Below are 26,727 nucleotides of genomic sequence, written 5' to 3'. Positions count from 1 at the left end.
CAGGCAACTTGCTGGACAGCTTCCCCAGGGGCTCAGAAAGATACTCCAGCCCTTGCACCTCCCGCCACCCTCCGATAGTGAGACAGTCCCAGGCCCTAAGAAGAAAAGCCAGTGTGGCCCTTCCATCCTCTGCCTTTACCCAATACACAGTCTCAGGGCCTCCCCTCAAGGTACGCCTCCACCAGGCCATCTGACTCAGGGATGAATCTCATCCTATCAGGGGGCTTGGCCCCTGCAGTAGAAAGAGTCAACCTAGACCCCAGTTAGGGACCTGTTGGAGAGCGGATAGAAGGAAGTTAGCCAGACACAACAGGGTCTCTGGCAGGTTAAGAAGCCAGACTTGAGTGATGCTTTACCCCCAAACTAGACTTTGAAAGCGCACTCCCTGAGTACCTGGTTCTAGAGCCCACTCCCCGAGGCAGCCGGTGGCACAGAGCAGGGAAGAAGTTGGGTCCTAATGTGTAAAAAGCTCCAGCAAAGCAAAATCATTTACTCTTCGGTGCAACTGCTCAGCAGAGCTAATAAATCTTGCATGAGCAGGGCCGATTCTAATTTCCTAATATGAAAAGGCATTTGGATTGAGAGAGAGGGGGAGATAAAAGTGATTGAATCTCCAATAGTCCAGGTTACTGACAAGAAACATCCTGCTCAGCCCTGAGAGAAGGATGGCAGCGCCTGCCCGCCCGCACACACCCATCCGTTCTGCCCCCCTCTTGGCGCGATACATCTCAGTCTCTTCTATTGACAGGACGTGGCTTTAAACACAGTTACACAAGTTATCATTTCTGCCTTCTGATCAATCTGAATTTTCAGGACAATTACCCTCTTAATCAATGATTGCTATCAGCAGCCCTGCGCCTGGGCGGATTTCTCAGCAAGGTAATCATGCCGCCAGGCTGGACGGCGCGTGCATAGGCAATGAAGCTCCGGGTGGGGTCTCCTCCCTCCCTCTCGAGTCCCCCATATCCCAGCGCCGCTGTCAGTATTGAGGACAAGGACGGCAAAGTGTGAAGGCCACTTCAAGGAGTGATGGGAGTGGAAGGGAGGGAGAGGAGGGGGCCCAGCCACCCCGTCAGCCTTCCAGACCATCTGATTATGGAACAAACCTATTAAAACCTTAGATTTACTGCCCACCACACTGATGCATCTCCACATGCCCTCCTGCCATCATTCCTGCCTCCTAATTGGTCTAATAAAGCCCAATTCTAATTATGGGCTCAAACTATTAGGGTGAGTAAGTGCAAAGAAAAGAGAAATATTGGTTTTACTAATCTCTCAGAGGCTGCTGGTTCTAGAAATTCCTTTTCTTCCACAGACTTGGTTCATGTGGGCTACTGACCAGAATGGCAGAGGCACCCTCTCCTCCTCAGAGTTTCAGGCATCCAGAGCTGTCACAAAGCCAGCCTGGCTTGGAGCCAGGAGGCCACCCAGCCCGACACTCCCTCCAGGGTCCCTCCCACAGGTTCAGCCGTCCATGCATAAAACAGTGCATCACCCCTTAGAAAAGAGGGAAGGTGGAGTTGGTCTCTGCTTCAGTGTCAAGTTAGCTCAAGACTGTATCCGCTAATGTGGGGGCAACTCAGTTTCTCAGCTCACCTGTTGTTGGGTAAAAGGCTTACACCAGAATTGCATTTCTCTGATAATTGGTAATAGTGAGCATTTTTTCATATGCCTATTGGTTACCAGGGGAGGAAAGTGGGTGGGAAGGGATAAACTGGGAGTTCAAGATTTGCAGATACTAACTACTATATATAAAATAAACAAGTTTACACTGTATAGCACATGGAACTATATTCAATATCTTGTAGTAACCTATAATGAAAAATAACATGAAAATGAATATATGTATGTATATGTATGACCAAATTATTATGCTGTATACCAGAAATTGACACAACATTGTAAACTGACTATACTTCAATTTAAAAAAGGGGGGGGGTGCTTACACCAGAAAGGCCAACAGTGGAAAGAAAAGGAAGTGGTCCAGGACGCCAACACATGAACTTACGCTTCTGCCTGGGTGACAGATAACGTGTTTACAGTTACACCTAGGCAGGGTGGGTTATGGGATGAAAACAGGTCCCCACAATTTAATATTACATCCTGAGGATGAAAGAGAATTAGGAAGAAGGGTTGTGTTTATTCAATGATGTTTACTGAATTCTAACCATGGGCTAAGTGGTGGGGACACAGCAGGTAACAGCATAGAAATGACCTGTACTCTCAGGAGCTCACAATCTACTAGGAAAGACAGAAAGTGTAAAACACATACATATATATACACACACATAAAGCAAAAACAATAAAAGGAACTTGTACATGAATGTTCATAACAGCATTATTTAATAGCCATAAAGTGGAAAGAACTCAAATGTCCATCAACTCATATGCAGATAAATAAAATGTGGCATGTCCATATAATGGAATATTATTCACAATAAAAAGAAATGAAGTACTGATTCATGGTACAAAATGGAGGAACCTTGAAAATTATGCTAAGTGAAAGAAACCAGACACAAAAGACCACACATAAGAAATTCCTAGGATTGCAAGAATGGGCAAATTTACAGAGACGAAAAGTAGATTAGTGGTTGCTTAGTGGCTTGAGGGGAAATGGGAAGTGACTGCTAGGAGAGTTTCTTTTAAGGGTGACAAAAATGTTCTAAATTCGGATGGTGGTGATGGTTGCACAACCTTGTGAAGACACCAAGAAACACTGAATTGAAACACTTTCAATGGGCAGACTGTATGGTATGTGAACTATCTCTAAATAAGGCTTTTTTCATGTGCACACTATGACAGGAGTGCAAGCACCCATAGCGGGCTCACCAGCAGTGCACAAAGCCAGGGAAAGCTCTAGTACAGTGCCGAGGTGCTCCACAGGCACTCAATGCACGTGTCTGAAGAGAGAGGATGTTCCCACTGGGAAACTGGAAAGGAGTTAGGGCTTGAAGGATAAGCAGGAGCTCACTGAGGAGGAACACAGCAAAGGACGTTCCACGCAAATGGAACCAACTTGAACAAGGCCTGGAAGTGGACGGTCACATGGGCTGTCTTGGTATAGCTGGGGAGGTATTTTGGGGGTCTCAAAGGACAGGCTTGAGAGCTTGTGCTTCATTCAGTAGACGTCAAGATTTTTCAAGCAGAGAAGTTAGACAATCAGTACAGGATAGCTTGGGGATTGATGGTTCAGGCATGGGAAATAACAAGTCATAGTTGAAAGGACATGGTTTTGGAGTCAGAGATCCAGGATTTAAAATCCTTAAATTCTTTTTCCGATAAACTTGAATAACCAGCTAGGGATGGGATTTTATTTTGCTCACTATTTGATCCCCAGTGCTTGGCAGAGTGCCTGACAAAGTAGGTGCTCAATAGCCATTTACTGAGTGAAAATGAATGAATGAATGGCTATGCTGAACTCAATCCCATTTGACAAATGTTTATTGAACACGTACTGTGAGGCTGGCACTCTGGTAACACAGTGTGAGCTCTTCAAGAGTAGAGCCCCCGTCTGATCTCTGATCCTGTTTGGCACAGGGTAGGTGATGAAGTCATGTTAATTACCTCCCCTCTCCTGGTCGAGGAGGCTGCTCCAAGACCCAGTGAATCTTGGATAGGCGTGGCCTGAATACATCGCTGTGGCTGGCAAGAAAAGGGAAGCTGCAGCTGTAGGGTTGGAAGGCTTCAGGAGCAGGGGGTGATGCCCACGGTATCTGTCCCAAAGCCAGACACAGTGCTCCAGAGGGCCAGTAGGCAATCTGAGTCATCAGAGCCAGCAGAGAACTCGGTGGGAAGGAGACTGACAGCTCCCACAGCCCATTCTCAGAACCCTCTGCAGACTGCCCTGCACCCGCAGCAGCAGGCCTCCAGGCAGGGAAGCTAGCACAGGTAGGGTGGAAACGCAAGATGCAGGCCTTGCAGGTGGAAGAGGAGGGGAAGATGTGGGTTTCCTGAACCCCTTGTCCTGACCTTGGAGATGTGCCATTTCTGCATCTCCCCTCTGGCCAGGAGGGTCCTCCAGCTCATGGCTGACCATGGTAGGAAGGGGGCTCCTCCGTCTCCCAGGCCCCAATTCCTGGAGGGCCTCCCCTCCCTTGCCTTTCCTTCCCTCCCTTTCCTTCCTGCAGAGCTTCCCTCGAGCCATAAAAATAAAATAAAACACAAACACCCACAGTCCAGGAGGAGGGCGTCAGACAGATAATGGGCATTTTATATCTTTTTATGACACTCCCCATAGGCAGCTCGGCAATCACAGCGCAATAAAGGCAGGCATGCAGCTTGCATAGTTAAACAACTGCCGGGTAATTAGGCACAGCAAACACACCACTGGGGAGGCCTCAGGGCTGCCCTGGGATGTGCCTGCAGCCTGCCCTCCTGCTTGCAGCCCAGTAGATGCCAAGCCCAGGCCTAGCACCGTAGGTTGTGTTGTGTTGGACAGACCACTGGCTGCGGCCATATGCACACTTGGGCTCATGCCTGTGCACACTCATAAGCACACCTGCCCACACCCACACACAAGCACTTCCTGAACAGCTGGCCTGGACCTCATCTCCCCAGGAAAGCCACTTCTCTCTTCCAAGTAGGGTAGCCTACGGTGTCTCGAGGGCCCTGCTTTAAGGCCCTTGAAGAAGTCACAGGCCTGACTGCAGCAGGGGCTAGCTCATCCGGTAGCTTTGAGCTTACTGAGTTGCACAGGCAAGGGGACTGATGAGCACACAGACATGGTTATATGGGCTCTTACTCTTGTAAATTCCAACTCAATACAGAGCTAAATTCGAAATAAGTTATTTTTTAAAAATACACTCACACACCATACACATAATCCTATTACTATCTCTTCTGTATTTTCCCCCATCTGCCTTGACCCATCCAACCTCCTTACTAGACTGGGAGCTCTGTACACATGGAGACCAGACCTGATTCATCTCTGAGTCTAAATGCCCTGATTTACAGGGCTTTGTTGAGGGACGAGAGTTAACTGAGATGTTAAATTAGATGTGTGCTGGCCCAGGCAGAGCACAGGGCACTTGCTATCTGAGTCCTAGGTGGTCCACACAATGCCCATTCCTTCTGTAGTGACCCAGTCAGTCAAATTCAGAAACTTCAGGGAACTAATGACTAATTAATGGGACAGAACAGACAAAACCTGCTACAATCCCACCTGAAGACAGAGACAGACAAAGATCCCATTTCTAGGAACCATCCAGATCAGCTCTCATGAGTCAGCCAGGGAAAACTAAAGCACCCAACCACAAACCACTCTTCCCCCGAGAGAGCTGACAGCAGGCCAGATGAGCTCAAAGAAAGACTTCGGGTTGAGCCAGCATGGTCCTGTATGACTGTGAACACACATTCAGCTAATTTTACTGGTCTCTACTGGCCATCACTCCATGTCTGCCACAATCACCAACAGAGGGGATCAAAGGCCAAATGAAGGGCCTGGGCTGCACCCTGCCTTTAGGGTACTCAGACACCCCTTCCCTCAACCCTCTTTAGAAGCAGAGGTAACCTTCTCCTCACTCCACATTCTCATAGAGAAGCCCAAAGCCTCAAAAGCATTCAGCTCCAGTCCAGGTCACTCAAACTGTGACAGACGCTAGCTGTCCAAATTCCTCAACACTGAGGAGTTTGGACAGCTCTCCTGACTTGATGCCAGGCAATGCCCTGCCTTCCTTGGGCCCTCAAATTTTCCCAGTGGGATAGAGGGGTGCCCCAAGGCTAGAGATCAAAGTAAGTTAGGGTCAAAGAGGGACTTCTCTCACCTTCCTTGCGTCTGTCACATTTTTGCTGGGAGCAGAAATAGGAAACCTCAGGTACAATGAATGATCTCAGAATAGCAAAGGTAGAAGAGACCACAAGAAAGATACCTCATCCAGTTCTCTTATTTGTTAGATGAGGAAACTGAGGCCTCAGAAAGGGCAAGTGACCCAACACTGGAGCCCATGTCTTTATCTTCCAGGTGCAAATTCAGTCCAGGGTTCTTTGTATTGCACCATACTGTCCTCAAGAGACGAGGCCCACATCTGCCCCCCTCCAGGTGCCTCGAGTCAGACCACAGAGCCCAAACCTACACCTTCCCCCATATTCCCACATGTGGGCAAATGCACACACCTAAGTATCCACAGACACAAGCCTCCCCACATGGAGAGATGTGAGATACACTTGTTTAAACACATATGGACATGTATATACACATGGGCACACCCTCTTACACACAGACAGATCCTCATTAAATAGGTGTCACTCCCAAAGGACTCAGTGCATGAGGCCACTCCCTGTCCTTCCCCAACCACTGCCTCCTTGGCCAGAGAACTAGTAATGGCCAGTGTGTGTGTTTGCCCGCGGGCCTCCAGATCAAATCAGACCAGATCAGAGGAACTGCTTTCAGGTGGTATCTACTATGGGACAAGTGACAGGAAGGAAGCCATGGAAGGAGGGAACTTGGATTTACATCTTGGTCACGTGGCCTTGGCCAAGCTTCTTAATGTCTCTGGGTCTCCATTTCAGCAACCATAAAATAGCGCCAATAGCCCCTGCCTTATTGAGAAGCAGTGAGGATTAAACATAATAACATGTGGAAAGCACCTAGCACAGAGGTTGGCACCAACTGGGGCTCAATTTGTTGCTGCTCTATTATTGATACCGACAGACATGGTCCAACCTGCCTTTCCAGACTGTTCTTCAGGGTCATGTGGGGGATGGGAGGTCAGGCTGTGCCTCCTGCCTTCAAGGATGTCTCTCTGTGTTTCTTTCTCCCTTTCTGTAACTCTTCCCAGTTTCCAGGGTCCAGAGTAACAACAACAATTTAAAAAACAAGAACAAAAAGAAAAAATCAAAACAGAATGGAACCCGGGAGAGGGCAGAGCAACGAAGGGTTCCCTTAGCTCTCTCAGACTGAACACTGAGCACTGATGAGTCCACCTCTTTCCTAATGGCCCTCGGCTCTCTGCAGTGTCTCTGCCTCTGCTAGCCTCCTGAGGCCCCTCTGCTTGCTCTGTGCATTCAGAGAAGCAGCAGATCTGGTCCCTTTCCTCAAGTGGCTTATGGTCCTGCACAGGGTCAGTCCAGGCGACACATAATAACCAAGAGGCATGGACGCTGAGCCACTGGGCCCTCACCCCTGGCCCGAGGGTGAGAGTATGGTCTCTGTAGTCTGGATGCCTAGGTTTAAATCCATGCCCCAGACAGACCCAGGATAGCTCTCTACTCTCCTCCGCCCCAGAGCAAGCTCAGAATTTACTTTCTCAAGGACATGAGACAAAGACAGAGGAGGCTCATGGTGGGACCAGGACGAAGCGATTGCATCAACTGGCAGGACACAGACTCTGTGCAGCAGCCAGCAAGAGACACACGGACCTGGGGCAGGCCTCGTTGAAAAGATCTGCCATGGAGGGCACTGCTGGCAACTCCAGGGCAGAGGTCCTTTTGTAGCAGCTGCAGGGAACCTCACCCAGGAAGAAAGAGTCTCAGGTGCCTTGAGCTGATTCCTTACCGGCTCCCTTCCCTCTGTGACCACACTCATCAGGGACGCAGAACAAGGCAGACTAGCTCCCGGGATGAGGCTGTGCCAGACTGCCCGTCCACACACAGAGTACCAGCACTTTTCTATAGGCTTTACAAACATGACCTAACTGAGTCTTCACTCTGTAATTTTCTATATGTTACCATAAAGATACTGGGGTCTTCGAGCAAAGCAGGCTCGAACTATCCACAGCCATGGATGCTACAAGGCATGCTGGCCTGAGGCCCCTCCCTGCTATCCTGGACCCATGGGCTCTCTCTTCCCTCACATGGACAGAAACATGGCAGTTTCTGAAGCCTCGGCCCCGTTCTTAGAGGCAGCTTAGGCTGGCTCCACCCTAGACATCAGGCAATGTCTTACTGAGCTCTCTTGCTCTCACTTTCTCTGTTTTCCCTCCAGTAAAAGGCATACACATGGCTGGCCCACATTAGCTTAAAAAACCTGAAAACTACTGTTTGTAGTTCCCCAGTCCAGCAAGCACTTTCACCCCTCCAGGCCTCTGTTCACACTGATCCCTCTGCCCAGATGCCCCTTCCATCCTGACTTCTGAGAACTTACTCATCTCTCAAGTGTGTCCTCAATGAAACGCTCTCCCACAGCCCATGGATGGCGCTAGGCTCCTCCTCCCTGGTACTCACTTGACCTGTGCTGGAGGAACCCCTTTTTCCTAGTCCCACGCGCCAAAGGAGTATATGTCTACCTTGAGCTCCTGTCTCCTCTCCCCTTGTGTCATCTACTAGCCATCTTGTGTCTAATAGTCAGTGTGAAGACAAGGGAGCACAGTGCTATCACTTCATGCACAGGACAGCTCCAGGAGTGGGTACTGTTTTTCCTGTTTTACAGAGGCTGACACTGAGGCTGAAGAAGTTGAGTAACTTTCCTAAAACCTCACAGCTAGTAAGTGAAGAATCAAGATTCTAAATCAAGCCTACTAGACTCCAGAGTCTAGGTTGTGCATGTCAGATAATGTCATCTTTTATAGGTTCAGAGAGGTTAAGGAACTTGTTCCAGATCACACAGCTGGTTGGTAGCAGTAGTAGACATTTGAGCCAGACTCTTCTGGCTCCAAAGCTCTTTATCTTGTGCCAGTGGTCTCTAGCCTGTTAGTCACATCCCCAGGGGCCAGTGCACATATCATGTGTCACCTGAAGACTAAGTGAAGGGTAAGTGTCACATACAGCCATGCCATTTGTCTAGGATTATGTGGCTAGTAATGCAATTAACAAAATGTGATTCATTTAAAAGCCAACCAAATTTCTGCACCTTTTTTCATTATGTACTTTCTCTATCACTATACACCCAAAATACAGGTTCCACCAAGTGTTCAAGGGGAAAGGGAATGTCTGTGAAGTTTTCTGACATTACTAAGGGCCCCATGCGCTCTGTTTGCCTACTTCTCTAAGAGCTCTCCAAAACCACAAGTCGTACCTTTCTCAAAGTACTTTCCTGATCCTTGGTTACAAACTCACAATACAGAAGTGTCCTTTTATGTGGAATAACTGTCCAAAGGTCATTAACAGCAACAGGAGGACTTGAGTCCCATGAATGTTACGAACTAATGCAGTCCCCAGCAAAGAGGACTCAAGTCCTGAGCTATGGAAGGAGGGAAGGAGTCAGGGAAGTGAGTTTCTGCCTTTCCTAGCCTGGTCTTCAGCCCCTTCCCTCTCCACCTGCCTAGGATACATGGTCTAGGGGAAAGAACGCACCTATGTGGATTCAAATCCGAGCTTCTCCTCTTCCTGGCTATGTGCCCTTAGGCAAATTACTTAACTTCTCTTAGTCTATTTGTCTGGGAAATCTGGCAGGGGAATAGGCACCTGGACTCTGAAGCTCATTAGTCTAGCCTTATATTCAGTGTGCTTGTTGATACCCAGTGTGTCCCAAGCCCAGTGTGTCCCAAGCCCAGTGTTGAGCACTGGAAATACAGAGATGGGTGGTAAGCAGGCCTCACTGAGCTCGCAGCCTAGTAGGAAACATACACATGTAAGTAGATGATTACGAGATCATGTGATATACTCATTACAAAGTACTGAAGCCGTACAAAGGAAGAGGTGATTGACTATGTCTACCACAAGTGAGGGAATGTCAGAGAAGGCTTCACAGAAGAGGGTTTTGAAGGATGAACAGGAGTTTTAGCAATGCACTAAAAGGGGAAAGGCAATGTAAGCAAAGGGAACAGAATGAGCAAAGAGATGTGAAAGTATCCTGTCTATTTGAAGAGCAGCAAGAAGTGTGATACGGCTGGAATGTTAGAGGGACAGGAGATATGAAGACAGGAATGCTGCAATTAGCTAGCTCATCCAGGCCTTGGGTATCTTGTTCAAGAGAAAGGATGGGCCACAGCCTCCCATACCTACCCTCTTGGCTCCAGTGCTCTTCCTGTCAAAACAAGCACACTGCAATGGCACCCTTTCCTGTGTCTTTGATTTAAGAGTTCCTCTCCTGGCCCTGACAGTAAGGCATTTCTGTCCCACAGATTATAACTCACTCTGGGCTATTATTCAGCTCCCCAGCCTTGGCCCTGCTGCAGTTAGTCCAAACATAATATCCTTCATGCATATATTATCTGTCTCCCTATTATCTGGAATCATTTCGGAATTAAATTTCAGTCCTGCAATATTGGCTTCAGGAGCGGCGCGCTTTATGGGCTAGTCAAAGGTTAGAATACCAATCAAAATAACAGTGCCGATGCAGTGAGACATTTTAATATTCCAAAACCCGGTAATTGTAAAAGGACATAATATTTTTTCCCTGATTACCCCAAAGGCAACACATGTTAACAAGGCGAGGGAAGGAGTGAAAGAAATTTCAGAGTTCAGACAGCTGTAAGACATATTTAAAGGAAAAGCCCAGTCAGGGCACTACACCATGGGGGCAGGGAGATGAGAAGAAAGGAGACATTCTCTCTAGCTCCAGCTGCCCCTGACTCCAAATACCGCACTGGTCCCTCTGCTACCTCTGAACTAGGTCCCAAGAGCCCATTCCCAAGGGCAGATGTTGCAGAGTAGGGGTGAAAGGAGAAAGAAGTCATGAGGCCTGGGTTCTAGTTCCAGGTCTCTAAATCCAGTAGCTTCCAGCCCCCAAAATGGCCCCTCCCAGGGCTTCAGCATCAACTCCAGCAGCAAATGCTCCAGGATGCTCTCCTACTCAGCCTTTCCTTGTCCCGGGCCTGTGCCCCTACCTTTCCTGTGTTTAAACCTGCTGCTTTGTGTCCTGTCCTTTGTGTTCATATTTCTCTGTGTACATATTTCAAAGACAGCTAGAGGCCCTCATCTACCTGACCTCAGAGCTGGCTCCATCCAGGATGGCAGCCTGTAAGTGCCCACTGCTCCATGGACAACGCCCTGTACTTTGGACGATGCCAAAGAGCTGGGCCACAGCCCCAGTCTGGTCCTGACCACTGAGTAGACCAGGAGCATGTCTCAGTACAAGCCTTCCCCACTACAAAATAAAACAAACAGCTGGCAGGGCCCCTACATCTTCATGCCTCTCTTGGTTTTCGTTTCTTATTTTTTCCAAATAGCCCCAATGAAGGGGCTCTAGAACATGCACCATTCTAGAAAGAGTCCCAGCCTCTGTCAGGCTGCCTATCACTTGAGCAGCTTTATCCCCACAGCTCCAAAAAAGTGACCTGACCAGTAGAGTCTCAGACACTTTCACTCCTGACAGCTTCCCAGCTAGCTCAGCCCACTCGCTGGAGCCTCCAATCTGCATCATCCCGACCTACTGACCTGCCTATGGCCCCCAGCAAAGAACTTCATTAAGGCAGAGAATTTATTCCTCCATAAGCCCTTAATTTATTACTGCTCTGACTGGGACTCTGAATGCTCCAAGGTCAGGAAAAGTCGTACTCAGTCATAGACACCAACCCTCCCTTCAGCAGTTTCTCCTGCTGTCCACTCCCAGGGGAGGGGGGAGACCAAAATGCTTCTTGGAGGGACCCAAGAACGTCTCCTCTCCCTATTTCACAGCTGGTCCCAACCCCGTCCCCTTCAAGGCACCTGGAAATTGTAGCAGGGCATATAGCACAGATGGCAGAGGAAAAGTGGAGAAGCAACCTTCACACCTTGGTTCATCTGGGTCTGTTAAGTCTAGGTGACCTGCAACCCCACAATTTCTAAGCATATCTGTCTGAGTCCTGTCTGTCAGGACTGACTTAGAATCTTCCTAAGGCTGCCTGCCTGCTTCCTCAAAAGCCCAACCAAACAGGCCCAGGCACCAGAGGAATTCCAGACCATCTGTGAGTACATGTGCATATGCTTATGGCTTGGTCTGATTGTACACGAACTGTATATGAGTAGGCATGCGCTTAACACGTACATTTATAGCTCTATGTCCTGCATATGCAGTGAGTATGTATGTATATGTATACACATATACTGTGTGCTTGTGTATATCCACATACTCATCCTTCTGGAGGCCTTATTGATCTATATATTTCTTGATCTCTTATTTACAATAACATTCTCCTCCACTCAGCCTTAGCTACCCACCCCCATGGGCACACCTTGGGCACCTGCCAACACCTAGAACTGCTGCATCTCTGAAATCTCTAATTCAGACACTCTACTCTTCAACCATAATCTCTTCTCCTTTGATCTGGCATGCTCAACCATACCCAGTACACCTGTTCCTCATCTTACTGGGACCTATCTACTTTTTCGATATCTGTCAGGCACCCTGCTGTCTTCTCTTCTCACAACACCCAGTTTAGATCTCACAGTCCATCTTGGCAACCACTGTCTTGATAATATCTTCAACTCCTTTGTTCCTTTCATCACACCTCCTGGGAAAGTCTCCACTGTTGATGAATCTAAATGTCTGCCTTCTGCATTCCCACAGCCAGGCAGCTGGACTCTGCTAAAGAAAAGCCATACAACTGAACAGAGAAGTTCCACTATGAATTAATGTCACCAACCTCAACTGGACCCTCAATGCTGCCCAGAAATCTTACCACACTTTCCAAGTCCACTCACCCTGCTATTCTTTACTAAAACTATAGCAATCCTTTTCCACTTTCTGCAAACCTTCCCAGCCCTCCACTATTACTTATCAGCAAATGACTCATCTCCTACTCCACAGAGAAAAACAAAAGCCATCGGATGGGAAGACTTCTTCTTGCCATCACTAAATCCACAAGACACCTGCATCTGTCTGCACCCGTTCTCTTCTCCCTCCCCCATCACAACAGAAGAGGGGACCTTCCTCTGGAAGAGTTCACTTCAAGAAACTAGATTTTCTATCCCATCTCCTGTCATCTTCCCAGACACCTCTCTCTCACTACATTTTTAACCTTTCCTTCTCTAATGGTGCCTACAAACGAGAACATATGTCTTCATCTTAAAACACAAAACCTGCCCCATGTCCACACCTGCCCCACCACAGCTTTTGTCCTTTCTCTCTCCTTCAAAACCATGTTTCTGAAGAAGTTAGTTTCTCTATCTCCCCATTTACTCCCCAAGTCACTCCAATTTGGCTCCTGTCCCTATCGTGTCATCAAGAGTTTTCACCAGGGTCCCTGAGGTCCTCGTGCCCAGGTCTGAAACTTATATTTCGGTCTTTACATTACCTGGCTCCCTCCAAACTAACCAGTCCTCTTCCTCTGAAAACACTTTCTTTCCTTGGTTTCCGTGACACCACACTCTACTGGTCTACCTCTTCTTCTACCATTCTTTTGCTCTTTCTCTTTTTTACTGTTTACCTTTTTAGCACAGAGTCAGGCAAAACTAAATGTAAGTTCTAGCTCTGCCATGCACCAAAGTGAAACACTGAGCAAATTCCGTCATCACTTTGTGCCTCAGTTTTCTCAAATTTAAGATGCAAAAAATAATAGTAACTACTGTACAGGGTTGTGAGGATTAAATAATGTGGTAGATATTGAGCACAGTGTTTGGCACAGCACTGTCCAATACAAATAGAATGTGCACCATATTAGCAATTTGTGAACTGGATGCACAGCTCAAATAAAAAAAATTAACTTTAAGAATACATTTTATTTAATTTGGTATATCCAAAGATTACATTTCAACATTGAATCAGTACAAAAATTATTAATGAGGTATTTTGTATTTTTTCATTCTGTGTGTAATTTATAACACATCTTAACTGAGATGCTAAACCTTCATCAGAAATGCTTGATGTGTATTTAGATTTAAATAATTAACAGCTAAAAATGTAGACTCACCAACCCAGTCTGCTCTGCATATACTTAAAAGCTCTTAAAGACAGTTTTTAACTTAAATTTAAATTAATTAAAATTTGATAAAATTTTTTATTAAAGTATAGTTGATTTACAGTGTCAAGTTAGTTTCTAAAATTAAATAAAATTTAAAACTTGTTCCTTGGTCATATCAGCTACATTTCAAGCCCTCTATTGCCACAGGTGGCTAGCGGCAACTGTATTGGACAAGACAGGTCTAAGATGCATGAAAAACGCAATTATTAAATAAGAAATATTATTATTACTATTAGTGACTACTCTTTCTTTTCCATTTCTGATTCCTCCTCCTCTATGCAGTAAACATCGGCATTTCCCAGTGTTCTGTCCTAGGTTCTCTTTTCTTCTCACCTTATATCCTCCCTTCCCATGGCTTCAATTATCCTTTATATACCAATAACTCCTCCAAATCTGTATCTCTTACCCAGATCTTATCCCTGAGCCCCAGATCTATATATTCAAATACTTTCTCGATAGCTTCAAAGAATGTCTCAAAGGCATCTAAATGCAACATGTCACACTGAATTCACCTTCTCTTTCAATCCCAAAACTTCTTCTTCCATTATCTCAGGAAGTTCATTCCAATTTACCCTGTTGATCATATCATAAACCTTGGAGTCACGATGGTCAAATCCTTCATCCTCAACCCTCACAGCCAGCCACCATTCCCTGCCTATTGTACAGTCAGCTCTGCTGTTAACACTAGTTCTGAAAGAGCAAATCTGTTCCAATGCAATGGATGTATTAGGGAATGATTTAGCATAACACATTTTGCAAATATGTGAGATTTTGTCCATAAGCAATACCATAGGACATACATAGGAAACTACACCCAGCTGAACAGTGCTGTGTAAGAATGTACCAAATGCATACATGCACACACCTCAAACATTTACCAGCTACCTGGATCACCACATGTGCTACAAGCCACATCCATCTGGTTCAACTTCTAGTTTCAGAGAATGCTCCTTCCACCACTTCACAATAACTCACAAGCTGCAATCCTTCTTCTGCCCGTTTACACAAGCAAACTTCAAGTTTTTTTCAAGATAAAGTGTGCTATTCATTGTCGTATTTAATATAAATTATGTAAAATTATGCTAGCATTTTTATTAGAATCCCATCATTTTTCATGTGTCACTGATGAAGTTTTTGAGTATTTTACTCGTATTTTTACTGTACAACTTTCCATAGCATGGTGATTTTTAGGAAGGTATATGCTGCATTACAGCAGAAACGACTGTACAATTTAACACTCCAGACTCATGGTCCATTTCTACTGCTATCAGTTTAATCTCACTAACTCTCATCTTTCACCTGGACTCCAGCAATGGTCAAATTCTGTGGTTGGTTCTCAACCAGGGACAGTACCTCCTTAAACATCTACTGTATGCCAGGAACTAGCCAAAGCGATGAGGAGAGCACAGAGAACAGAAGAGACAAAACTCTGCCCTATGGAACTTACATTCTAGCTCCGTGAAACTGCCAGGCCTCTCTTTACCTCAGGGCCTCGTCACGTGCTGTTTTCTCTGCTTAGCTGATTCCTGCTCATCCCTCAGGTCTCAGTTTAGACTCCCTTCCTCGGGGAGCTACACCCAACTAAGTCAGGTCCCTTTGTGATATGACCCCATGACTCTGAACTTTTTTGTGTTATAACACAATTGAAATTTTTTGTTTAATGTCCATCTTTTCTGTTTATCCCAGGGCCCAGCACAGTACCTGGGACACACAAGGCACTCAAGAATATTTTTTTATTGATGAAGATGTGTATATTTATATATGTGCGTGTGCCTTTACACTTTATGTATATATAAACACACTCATATCTGTGTATATTTCCATATATCTCTGCAGCTGAATATGTGTATACACAGGAATGCAAATATGGATATGTAAATATAGTTCTGGGTACGCTTGCTTGAGTGTATTCATTCACCTGAGGACACGTGTGTGTGTGTGTGTGTGTGTGTGTGTGTGTGTGTATTCTTCTGGCCCCTTAGTGACAGCTCTGACCTCCTGGAGGCCGCTGAAAGCAGGGCCCCAAGTCCTTTCTAAGCTGACAGTTCAATAAGAGTATAGATCACTCAATGACATTCCAAATGTCAGCAAACACTGGCTTGCTCCTCTCTGCTACAGGGAAAGTACATGGAGGCGGGAGATGGGGAAACCTGGCCACAGAAAAGTTGCTCTTTCCTGTCGTAGCCCACACCACCTGTGGACAGGAGAGGGCAACTGAAAGACCACGTTCTGCCTCTTCTCAGACTGGAGGCCTTACTCAGTCAGTGCGGATGGTGAACTCATTCCCAGTTGCTCACTCACTCCGCTGGTCCAGGTGGCCAAGCAGACCAGGACCCTCCCCATTCTTTCATGGGGCAAAGCCCTGCTAGGGGATTGAGGTGAGGAGAGAAAGGGAAGAGGAGAGGACAAAATAAGAACAAGGACAGGAGAGGAACCTAGAGAAGACAGGGCCTGGGTAAGGCATGTATAAGGCTTTTGCATGGTACTCCTACAACCTTGGCAATGGCCTCTCTGGCTCAGCTTTTATCATTACTCTTTTTAAGGGCACAAGAATCTTTTGCAACCTGCAGCAGGCCACGGAGTAGGAAGATCAGAAGGATCACCAGGTACCTGGACCTCCAGGGCCCTGCAGCCTCCCTGTCTTGAATGGCTGCTGCAAAGGACTGGGCTAATGTGTGGAGTGGGGTCATCTTTCCTGCTGGGCCCTCAAGCACAGCTGGAACACGATGTGGCTGGATGGCAGAGAGGAAGGGGTGAAACCCTGGTTTTTCTCGGACTTGCTCAGTTTACCTCCCGGGAGGCAAGCACAGAGCCCTCAGTTTCCCTTTGTGCCCCTGTCCCCTTCCATGGCTCCACACAGTCTTGCAGAGAACCAAGCTGAACAGGCTCAGCGTAGCCCGCCTCCACTGCCAGCAGCACCAAGGTGGTCCTGAGCGGCAGTGGTATCACACGGGTCGGCTGCCTTCCTGCCTCTCTGCCAAGGCACCCAGAGGCAGGGAGCTATCCACACACCAAAAAGTCTAGTGAACTTCACAGAGCAATTGTTCATGGTCAGCGCCCACCTCGCCTGGCCGGGCCTTCACATTGCATTTGCCGAGGCCAACAAGCAACCTCAGATCCACTCTGACAGCTGGCATGCTGTCTTCCAGGAGTGCAGGCCTGGCCACACCCGCACGTGCAGCCCTGCCAAGGCCTGCATGAGAGGCCCTCTCAGGAGCCAGCTTTCCAAGATCAGTCAGCCAGCCAGCAATTGTTCACTGAGCACATACCCTGCACCCAGCCTTGATCTGGCGCCCGGGGATACTGAGAGGAACCAGGCTCAGTCTCTGTGCTTAAGATGGACATGTCTGCAAGGAAACATGGACTCAGTCTCAACACTCTAAGATTGCTGATACCCGGTATCAAGGAGTCTGGAGGCAAGAGATGGACTGCTGAGCTTCTTGGGGAAGGTGAGACCTGAGCTGACTCATCAAGGAGAGGGAATATGCCCATTGAAGATGACTTGGGGAAGGGGGGTTTCAGACGAAAGGAAGGCCACAGGCCAAGGCCAGAAGGTAGGACAGAACCTGGCCTCCTCAGCCGAAGATGGGAAGTTGTTCAGTTGTGAGGGAGATCAGCGGGAGAGGAGGGTACAGGTCAAAGTACACGCAAGCCAGAGTGCATAGGACCTGTGCACCAGGGGACAGCAGAGGAGTTCACAAATGCTGCCACAAAGAGTGGCTGCCCTGAGACCCAGAGAACAGAGTCCAAGGTCACTCTCTTCCACAGTTCCTCCAAACGCTAGCTTAGCTCCAGCCCAACACACACCAAAAGCATGCAGCTCCCCTTGTCGAGAAGCCTTCTCTCTTCCTCAGATCTGTAACCCGCCTTCCTTGAATGCCCAGTTCAAGACCCAAATCCTCACGATACCTAGCCTGACCCTCCAATGATCTCTTCCTTCTCTGAGCCCCCTGGGAGCCACTGAGTTGACCAACAGCATGGGATTCCTGAGGCTGCCCCAGGTCTGTTGGCCTTATATCAGGATTTATGGGGGTGAGTCTCCCTAGGGGCTGGGCCTCCTGGAGCAAGGATCCTACTGGAGCAGGGATCTGGGGAGTCTATTTCTACACCTCCTTTCTTTCTCACCTAGGAAGTACGGCACACACAGGAAAGCACAGTTTTCTGGGTGACTCATTCTCTACCAGGGCCCACTTTCTGGGCCACATGGGGTCCCTCCCAGCCCACAGCCTCAGTGCCCACTCCCCTGGTGTTTAGTGCTATTTTAGTGCCAGTCTCCTCCCTCATGCTCGAAAGGAACTGGGCTCTGGTTTCCATGGTTCTTCTCACATGAGCAAAGCTCTGCTGGGGCTAGACAGGCCCAAAGGCAGCCTGAACCAGCCCTACCTCCCAACCAGAGGGAGATGCCAGGGCCAGTCAGGAGCGTCAGAGGCCACACTCATGATCACTCATGATACTTTCCCAGAGTTCAGCTAGCACCACATCCCTCCTAGAGGCTATGCAGCTCCAGAGATGGAGCTCTGAGCAGGAACCTAGAAAATCCCCTTAATTGGGACCTCTCTGCACATCTGGGTGACACCAAGCAGGGCAGTGTCAAACTCTACCCCGCAACCTGGTCGCCAAGCAGCTCCCCACTCCCAGAAATAACCACAACCTCTCAGTGCACATTAGCTAGAGAGGAGGAAGAAAGGTGTTGGGAAAAGAGAAGAACAAAAAGAAAAGAGATGAGAACAACAAGATGAAAAGAACAGAGATGAGAAAAGAAAGCAAGAGAGGAGGGATCTGAGGCACAGGAGAACCAGAGGAAGCGCCCGAGCAGGGCTCAGACACAGTACCTTTTTCAGATTAATCCATTGCTTGAAGTAATCTGCCACTGGCAAGCCCAAGTACTGGCACTGGCCCGGGAGCCTGAAGAAAGGGAGGAGAGAACAAGTTCAGCAACCCATGTCCCAGGTACAGAGTCTTAAAATAGGAAATCCAACAGTGTCTATAAGACAGAGAGACCTCAAAAGGCTAGCCCATTAGTCAGGGGTCCCCCCAACCCACTCAAGAAAGGCACCCCACCTCCAGCACCTTGGACACTGGTTCCCATCCAGCCCGCAGATCCAAATGTGAGATCCTGGAGATTCTACTCAAAATAGTATCAGCCACTACTGCTTTCTGATGGCCTACAGTCTGCCCAGTACCTTACTTACATTTCCAGAGCGATGCTGTGAGGTGGGTAGATCTGTACATTTCACGGATGAGACAGTGAGATTCAGAGGGGACCTAAGGTTCCACAGCTAAAACACCAGACTGCCAAGAATTGAACCTGGGTCTGTCTCCCTCCAAAGCCTATGTTCCTTCCAATGCACCAGGCTGTTGTTGTTTTGTTACACAGAGAGGCAGAGATATAAAACAGGAGGAGAGAGAGGAGGAGTACACAATTTAGAGAGAGCTGAGCAAGGGCATCAGCTCACAAATAAGTCTCTGACAATAGGCTTTCTGTGATAGAGAAGAAACCATGCAGAAGGATAAGGAGGGGTCAGAATCTGAATCCAGGGTCTGTTCTCGTTTTTTCTTCAAATTACAGTTTATAAACTATCTCTCCTTCTAGCTGATGATGCCATTTTGCCCACACAAATCCATTCAACCAAACACTTAGTGATGTTTAATAAGAGTCAGACACTTAGGACCCAAAGAGTTAAGACTTAACTCCTTCCCATAGGGGCTCACAGTTTGTTCAATGGAATGCATAATAAAATAATTAGATAACAAGTCTTAAGTTGGAGCATTGGGGTACATGGAAGGATGGAGGAAGATACTAGAAATAACAGCTGAGGAAGATCAGAAAGCTTTCCTGCTAAGGGGAGCTTGGCCACAGGCAATAGAGAGCCTCTGAAGAGTTGTGACTTACAAACATTTTTCTGGGGGCAACAGAAACAATACACTAAAAAAGCCAAGTAGTAGCCAGGAGGCTAGACAGTAGCCACAGAGACAGGGAGCCAGCAACAGAAAAAAAAAAGAGACGTCAAGGAAGCCTTGGTGACCCCGTGGGACGTGGGGCCCAGGGAGAGAATGCAGGAGAACCCAACTCTAAGGCATGTGGCTTGGCTAGCTTCATGCTACTCTCTGAGACAGATACAAATGAGAAGGCAGGGCACAGAGAGCATGTTTGACAGCCAGAGCACACCAGCAGGCAGTCAATTTCATTACTGTTTTAAAATTCTCCATCTCAAGTGTCTCCCCAACCCAGTGTGGACGGCTCCCACTGCCTCACCCCTGGTACACTGCTGGAAGGGAGCATGAATTTGGGAATGCATTTTAGATATATACCTGGTGCATAGTAAGCACTCGGTATCTGTTGAGTTTGGGGTGCCTAGGAGACACTTGGCTGTGGGATGATGTCTAAGGGGCAGCTGGATGGATACCCAGTTTTGAAGAGAGGTCTGGACGGGAGATATAAACTGCTGAATCATTAATGTAATTTAGGTACAATTAGAACCATGAGAGTAGATAAGATCACCTGGAAGAGCACAGAGTGAGACAAGTAGATGCCCAGGCTGAGGTCTCTCTCATAAGCTTTGTTGAGCTAAAATGAAATCAGGCTACCCTACCAGACCACCACGACAGACAAGGAACTCACTCCTTCACACAGCAGTCGGCTCTAATTTTGGACTCCTTCAATTCTTACAACATCCTTCCTTAATACTAAATTGAAATCTATTTTAACTCCCACCCAGGAGTCTGAGGTATGTCTTTAGAAAACTACAGAGAGAGGGGAGGGTCAAGAGGTAGAGTGCATGCTTAGCGTGCACAAGGTCCTGGGTTCAATCCGCACCACCCTTAAAAATAAAGAAATAAATAAACCTAATTACCCCCGCCCAAACCTAAATAAATAAAATTACTCTTAAAAAGAAAAAAGAACTAATTTTTAAAAAAAGAAAGAAAGAAACTACAGAGAGTTTAAGACTTCCGTCTCTTCCTTGCAGAACGCTCCTAAGATCTGAGAGCCTAAGGAACTTCTCTCAGAGCTCCCTTCTCTACATCGCATACCCTGAGCTCCTTCAAGAATTCTGCCGGAGGTGATGTACCATGAGTCAGGACTCACCCAGCCCACCTCCATTCCCAGAGGACAGGGCTCCTGGACCTTCGTCAGGCTATCAGATAGCCAAGGTCACACACGCTCTTTGGACCCCTCTTCACTTCCCTTGCAGTCAACCTAAACAGTAAAAGCAAGCTTACCCTTCTGGGAATATTTATAACTGATTTTTTAGCTTAAAATGCAGGTCATTCGTGTCAAATGCCATAGAGTGATTAAGCAAGATAGAGCTGAGAAAAACCCAGTGAATTTGGCATCAGTGGGCTGGTGGGGCAGAAGGCAACAGGCAACACGTTGAAGACTGAGAAGAGATGAGAAAGTGGAGACCACCAGTGCAAACTCCTTTTTTAGGAAGCTTGGCAATGAGAATCCAGTTGAAATGATTGTTTCTACCCTAGAAAGTTAAAGTTTTAGGGCAGGCAGCCTGCCTCCATCACTTGTCAATGATTTGAGAGACGCTGTGGATGCCCACGTTTCAGGGCATAGTAGTGTATGATATACAGCAAGGATTTACTTTTCTAAGAACCGAGATACCTTACTAAGGGGAAGATGACTCTCAACACCCGAGTGGCACAGTGACATGAACTACAACCAGTCAATTTCCTGGAAGGGAAATTCTAGCTGAGGCCAAGATGATGAAGGGGTATCCAGGTAGGATGTCCCCCTGTGGGAATCAAGGACCAAGGATACAGGGAAATTAGGCAAGATTCTGAAAGACGAAAGGTAGCTTTAGAAGCTAGGATGTGGTTGCTTAAGAAGCAGAATGGTAATGTTTGAATAATTTTCTTATTTTCTTCAATTTTTCTTTCATGTTCCTTATCTGTAGTATTTGTGAAAATGCTTATTCAGATCATCTATTTTTGAAAAGTCACATTAAGGCCTATGAGTGAAGGGGGCCACCAGAAGCAGCAGAATCTGCAAAGGAGCAGGCCAGGGGACCGTCCAGCAAAAGGCAAGGGTCCTGGGTCACCTATCATATGCTCCCCCAGCAGACCCCAGCACTCCTCACATCCTCCTTCCGATTCTTTTAGTTGACACAGGCCAGGAGACCTACCGGCTGTGGCTGGCCCTGGGAGAGGGAGGGGCTTCCTCTTCAGGAGGATTTCAAAGTAGGTCTCAGCTGTAGACATTTCTACCCAGGTAGGAAGGGTCTAGCTCAGTAGGATCCCACCTATTTCTCTCAGAGGAGGACTTACACCAGAGGGGCTGCACTGAGGACAGACTGGACAGATTTTCAGGATGGAGACTCAGCTTCAGACACGGCTCAGCAGCAATCCAGACTGCTGCTGTGCCCCCGCCGGCTGAAGCAGAAGGAGTCGACACCATACTTCTCACGCGGGGCTCTAATCACTCACAGGTATACACACTGTTTGCAGACCCACAGGCATTCGGGTTGTTGAGCCCTCCAGCCAATGGGTGGTCCTAGCCCTGTGACTTCAAGACACTAGCAGTACAGATGTAGCAGGACTCAGGCCCACCTTCACAAGAGACACAGGGCCAAAAGCCAGAACCTGACCTCCCAGGTGCCTCATGGGAAGACAACGACCCAGTTCTACGACAGAACCCTAGCCCAGCTTAGAGAGCACGAAGAGAAACCCTGTGAGGAAGGCAGGTTAGAGTAGTTGTCATCCCTTCATGAAAGAGGAAACTGACGCCCAGAGAAGAAAAAGGATCTGTTTGATCAGACAATAAGCCAAGGGCAGAACCAGAAATGGGATCTTAGTATTCTGACTACACAAGGCATCAATCGTGTAGATGCACTCAGGGTTCTTTACAGCCCCTGGGAAGGCAAGGTGTGGGGCTTAGAGAAGCAGGTAGCATAGTAGTCACCGCTCAAGGTGATACCTGGGTCCAAGGTTCTTAGGAACCTAAGGAAGGTACAAGCGGGTACATGGTTCCACCAATTTAGAAAAGAAAAGGGCAAAAGCTCCCCTGGCACAAAGGGCCTGAATGCTGTGAGTTTCTACCAGGTACTGATTGATTCCAAGAAAAGAGCCATTGGCAGCGGGCCCTGGACTAGCCTGCGGGTATGAACGTGCAAGTAGGTTTATGGTGCCCAGGTCTCCATACAGCTGGAATCACTGGGTACAGGGCTCCTCAACTGCCCAAACATCATCTGGCCATGCTTATTACTGCTGCCCAATGAAATTTTATGCACCAAGTCCACAGGTGTGATTTCCCCTTCTTTATGAGGGTCGGAATGACATCACTGATGGCCAATAGAAAAGAACCAATTATGTCTAGGCCATAAAAAGGAATGGGATTTTTTTCAACCAAATCAAAACTTCCTTCAGCTTCATGAATGCAAGAGGCCCCCTTTAAGGAAGCCCCCCTCCCAGTCCTGCCCATGGGCTCTAAACTGAGGGATATGATCACTTTCCAAATCCTATGGGGCCTAGAGCCAGAGAGGGGCTCCGCCTCTGGCATTTACCACGTGGCCCTGTTCTTATCACACTGGCCCCCTGGGTCATCAGAACAGACTGTGAAACCCCCACCCTCTGATGCCTGACTGGATCCTTGCTGCTCCACCCAGGGGGAAGTTAGAAAAGATGGGGGTACTCCTCAAGTTCCCTTATTACTCTTGCTAAATAACAAAAAGAAAGCAGAGAAAGCCCTCTCTCGCTTGGAAAGAAGAGAACGGTGTGGGAGGAACAGCAGTGTAAGGAACAGCACTCCCCACCCCCGCAGCAAACATACAGCACAAAGCAAGAGGACCTCTCATCCAGCCCCACCACCTGCAGCCCAGCGCTCGGGCTAGGCCCAGACAGCCCTGATGGCAAACAGGTGTGATCAGCTCAGCGCCAGCCAGGACCAGGGACTAGCTCATTAAGGGAACGCTACCCTCACTAATGGGTATGGGTGGGATGAAGCCATTGTTCACAAGAGCTCAGCTTTGAAGATTAGGTGAAACAGAGCAGGGGGGCTCTGCTAGAACTGCTAGGCTTGAGTCGAGGAGGCCAGCAGCATCCACAGAGGTCTGACAAACAGATGGGCAGACACCAAGAGCCAGGACCAGCAGGTGAGCAGGCACCAGTGTGGCAAAGGTCATGGGCATTCTTCCTTCTGAGTTTCTGCAAGTCTCAGGGACAATCCTCAGTTAGATGCATGTCACTCTCAAGCCCTTAAAGGAGGAAGTCAGCCAAATCTGAGGCCATTATTTGACCCCTTTCTGCCTCTCTGGAAAGGCTGTGAGACCCAGATTTCGGAGTGACGTAGGCTGTCAGACCTGGAACCCCGAAGCACATACTTCTCACCTATTCTGTCCCACCTGATATGCAGAAAAAGGGGAGGGTTGAGGTGCAGAGGTGAAGAGCAGGGAGAGAGGCTCTGTCTTCTTCAAAGTCACATTGGAGCACGGAGGCACAGAAGACCCAGCCAACCAGCCAGACGGGCGCTCCTGCTGAGGGGTCACCTATGAGGGCGGTGGGGCTTGTTTCCATGAGGGTCTCCACGCTTGCTCATTCTAATATAAACCTTCCTGCAGAATGTTGTCGCTGGCTGTCCTGCATCTCAGAACCACATCTCCTAGGCTCGTCTCCAAGCCCCGGGGCCGAGCCTCAGGGCAGGTCCCTGTCCCACAGGTCCCAGTCTGGGCGTCCTCCTAGTCAGAGCCGCTCCAGTCAGCGTGATGTGACTCTGCACCCCGCTCAGGCAGGCCGCCCTGGCCAAGGCAGCACTTCGCGGGGGATGCAGCTTTGTCTCTCCTGTTTCCGTTCCCCCACCCAGAGGAGATAAAGACCCTGGGTGATGAACGGCCCGCCTTTCACGATCACTTTTCCTCAAGTTGAGGAGAGTAGCTGGTGATGGATGGGCTGGAATTTGGTTATCAGGAAGGGCTGTCAGCCAGAGGTGCCTATCTCCTCCCCCACTACACAGGGCATCATTATGCTGTGGCATCGAGGTAAAATATGAGCAAGGGGAGGGAAGGAAGAAAGAGGGGAAGGCTGGGCTTCTACATGGAGCCAATTGAGCTACAATGAGAGCAGGCACGGGGCTGGGACGTTAGTTATCTGCCCGTGACACCTTTTATCTCTGCACAAATTGGTCCTTCCGCCCCCACTGCATCCTCTTATACAAACAGAGGCAGGCACAATGTGTCACCACTGCAATCACATAGCAATTTAACCCGAATTAGTGAGGGGGTCAAACCGGGAAATAGGGGTTTCTCATTTCAACAGGTTCCTTAGTCTCTGCTCTGAACTACCACATTGTGGGGAGGAGGGTAGAGAGAAAGCAGACTCATAATTGAATTCACTCACTTGGCTGCTGCTGATGTATAAAAAATTAATGCTCGAGCCTTGTACTTATCAAAGCTGGTCAGTTTCCATCTCACCTGTGAGATGCACATGGCAGAAGACACAGCCCAGGCACCCCACTCAGTGTTTTTAGCCAGTGCAGGACTGGCACAGACAGGAAGAGAGAGAAAGGTGCTGCCCCATGACAGCAACCCCTGCTATCCCTACTAGAAGCCTTTAGGATGGTGTGTAGGGTGTAGGGAAAGGAGAGGGGGTTACAAGAGGTGAGCACATTAAAGATGATCCTGGACACACACACACACACACACACGCTAACAGGAGCCCTGGTGGTACTGACAAGGCTAAAAGAGCAGGGAGTGGATTCAGGTCTGTTCCCCAAATTCTTCCTTCACTGCAGACCCTGGAGTTAGAGGGGTCCTAATGGGAGGAGGGCAAGCAGAGTGCAGCACAACCCCCGCCCTGCACACAGCTCTGCCACACTAAGAGACAACTTGGTCAAGTGAGCATGTGTCCTTGGGCCAATTACATCACCTCCATGCCCTGCTCTGTGAAGGTTAAAGGAGCCAGCCAAGGGAAACATTTTATAAATAAGGACTCACAGAAGGGATTCTGGCTAAAAGGAGGTCGGCTGTAACTGCCCCTGGAGATGCTTGCAGACCACCTGCACTGAGAAGACAGAGCCTTGCGCAGGAAAAGGATACTGGAGACTTTTTCTGGGGATGACAGAGACAGGGAAGGCCTAGAACCACTCGATAGTTGCCAAAATGAATTCCAAGAAGCTTAGGGATAAGGGGAGGAGTTGTGGATGAAGGTACATTGGTACTCATTCTCCAAATCCAGAAGATCAGCAAATAGAAGGGAACAAAAGCCACAGCCCCAAATTAGACACAGAATAGGAGAACTTTCTATCTCAGTTGTCACCACATATTTATGGGTATCACTGAGACCCAGAATTCTCAAGGGGTGGAGGCCCATCAAACCTGATTCCTATACTCAGGGAGCTTTCAGGACCACCTAGAAGATAACCACAGCATGAAACATAATGATCACCCCAGTAGAGACTACTGCAAAAGGGCCATTTCATTTCTGCGGATGGGAGGGCAATGTTGGGGAGCAACATTACAAAGACTCAGCGACTCAGCTTCAATCCCCTTTGCTCTAACACACACACACACAGACACACACACACACACACTGTCCCTCCACTCTTCCCCGCCTGCCCACAGCCCTGGGAGAATGCACTGCTGACTTCTCAGCCCACTTTGCCCCCACACTTGCCCCCATCCTCTGGGACAGCTGCAGGTTACAATTCCAACCACAGGCTTCAGAAAGATGATACACTTGCTGGAGCCTGCAAAGGGTCAGGAGAGAGTACTGTTTGAAATACCAGCATGACAGCTGGCTCCTTGTCTGTCTCTCCCGCCCCCACCCCCCTCCCCAAACTTGTCATGGTACAAGAAGTCTATAAGCAGCCCATCAGCTTTAAATATCAGTGTGCGTGAAGCAGGAGCACGAGAGCGAGGGAGCGGGAAGCAGACAGCGAGCGCCTCTGTCGCCACTGCCTGTCAGGGAACACTAATGAATTTCACCACCAGCAGCCATGCTTCAGATGGGAGTGAGGTGGGGGTGGGGAGTT

General features: G+C 48.2%; 1 protein-coding gene across 7 annotated transcripts in view; it reads right to left on the bottom strand.

Annotated features, from left to right (window-relative positions):
- The window catches only part of ERI3 (ERI1 exoribonuclease family member 3), a 122,976-nt gene that overhangs the window by 39,346 nt on the left and 56,903 nt on the right, over positions 1-26,727 (bottom strand). For all 7 annotated transcript variants that reach the window (XM_031684171.2, XM_015236091.3, XM_031684173.2 and 4 more), the window contains one exon: positions 18,590-18,662. In XM_031684171.2, coding sequence (XP_031540031.1) covers positions 18,590-18,662 — 73 coding nt within the window. Of the gene's footprint in view, positions 1-18,589; positions 18,663-26,727 lie in introns of those variants that run through there.

This window comes from Vicugna pacos, chromosome 13 (genome assembly GCF_048564905.1).
Source record: "Vicugna pacos chromosome 13, VicPac4, whole genome shotgun sequence".
Taxonomy (NCBI): domain Eukaryota; kingdom Metazoa; phylum Chordata; class Mammalia; order Artiodactyla; family Camelidae; genus Vicugna; species Vicugna pacos.
The sequence above is the reverse complement of the archived record's forward strand: the minus strand, read 5'-3'. Positions and strand labels throughout refer to the sequence as shown.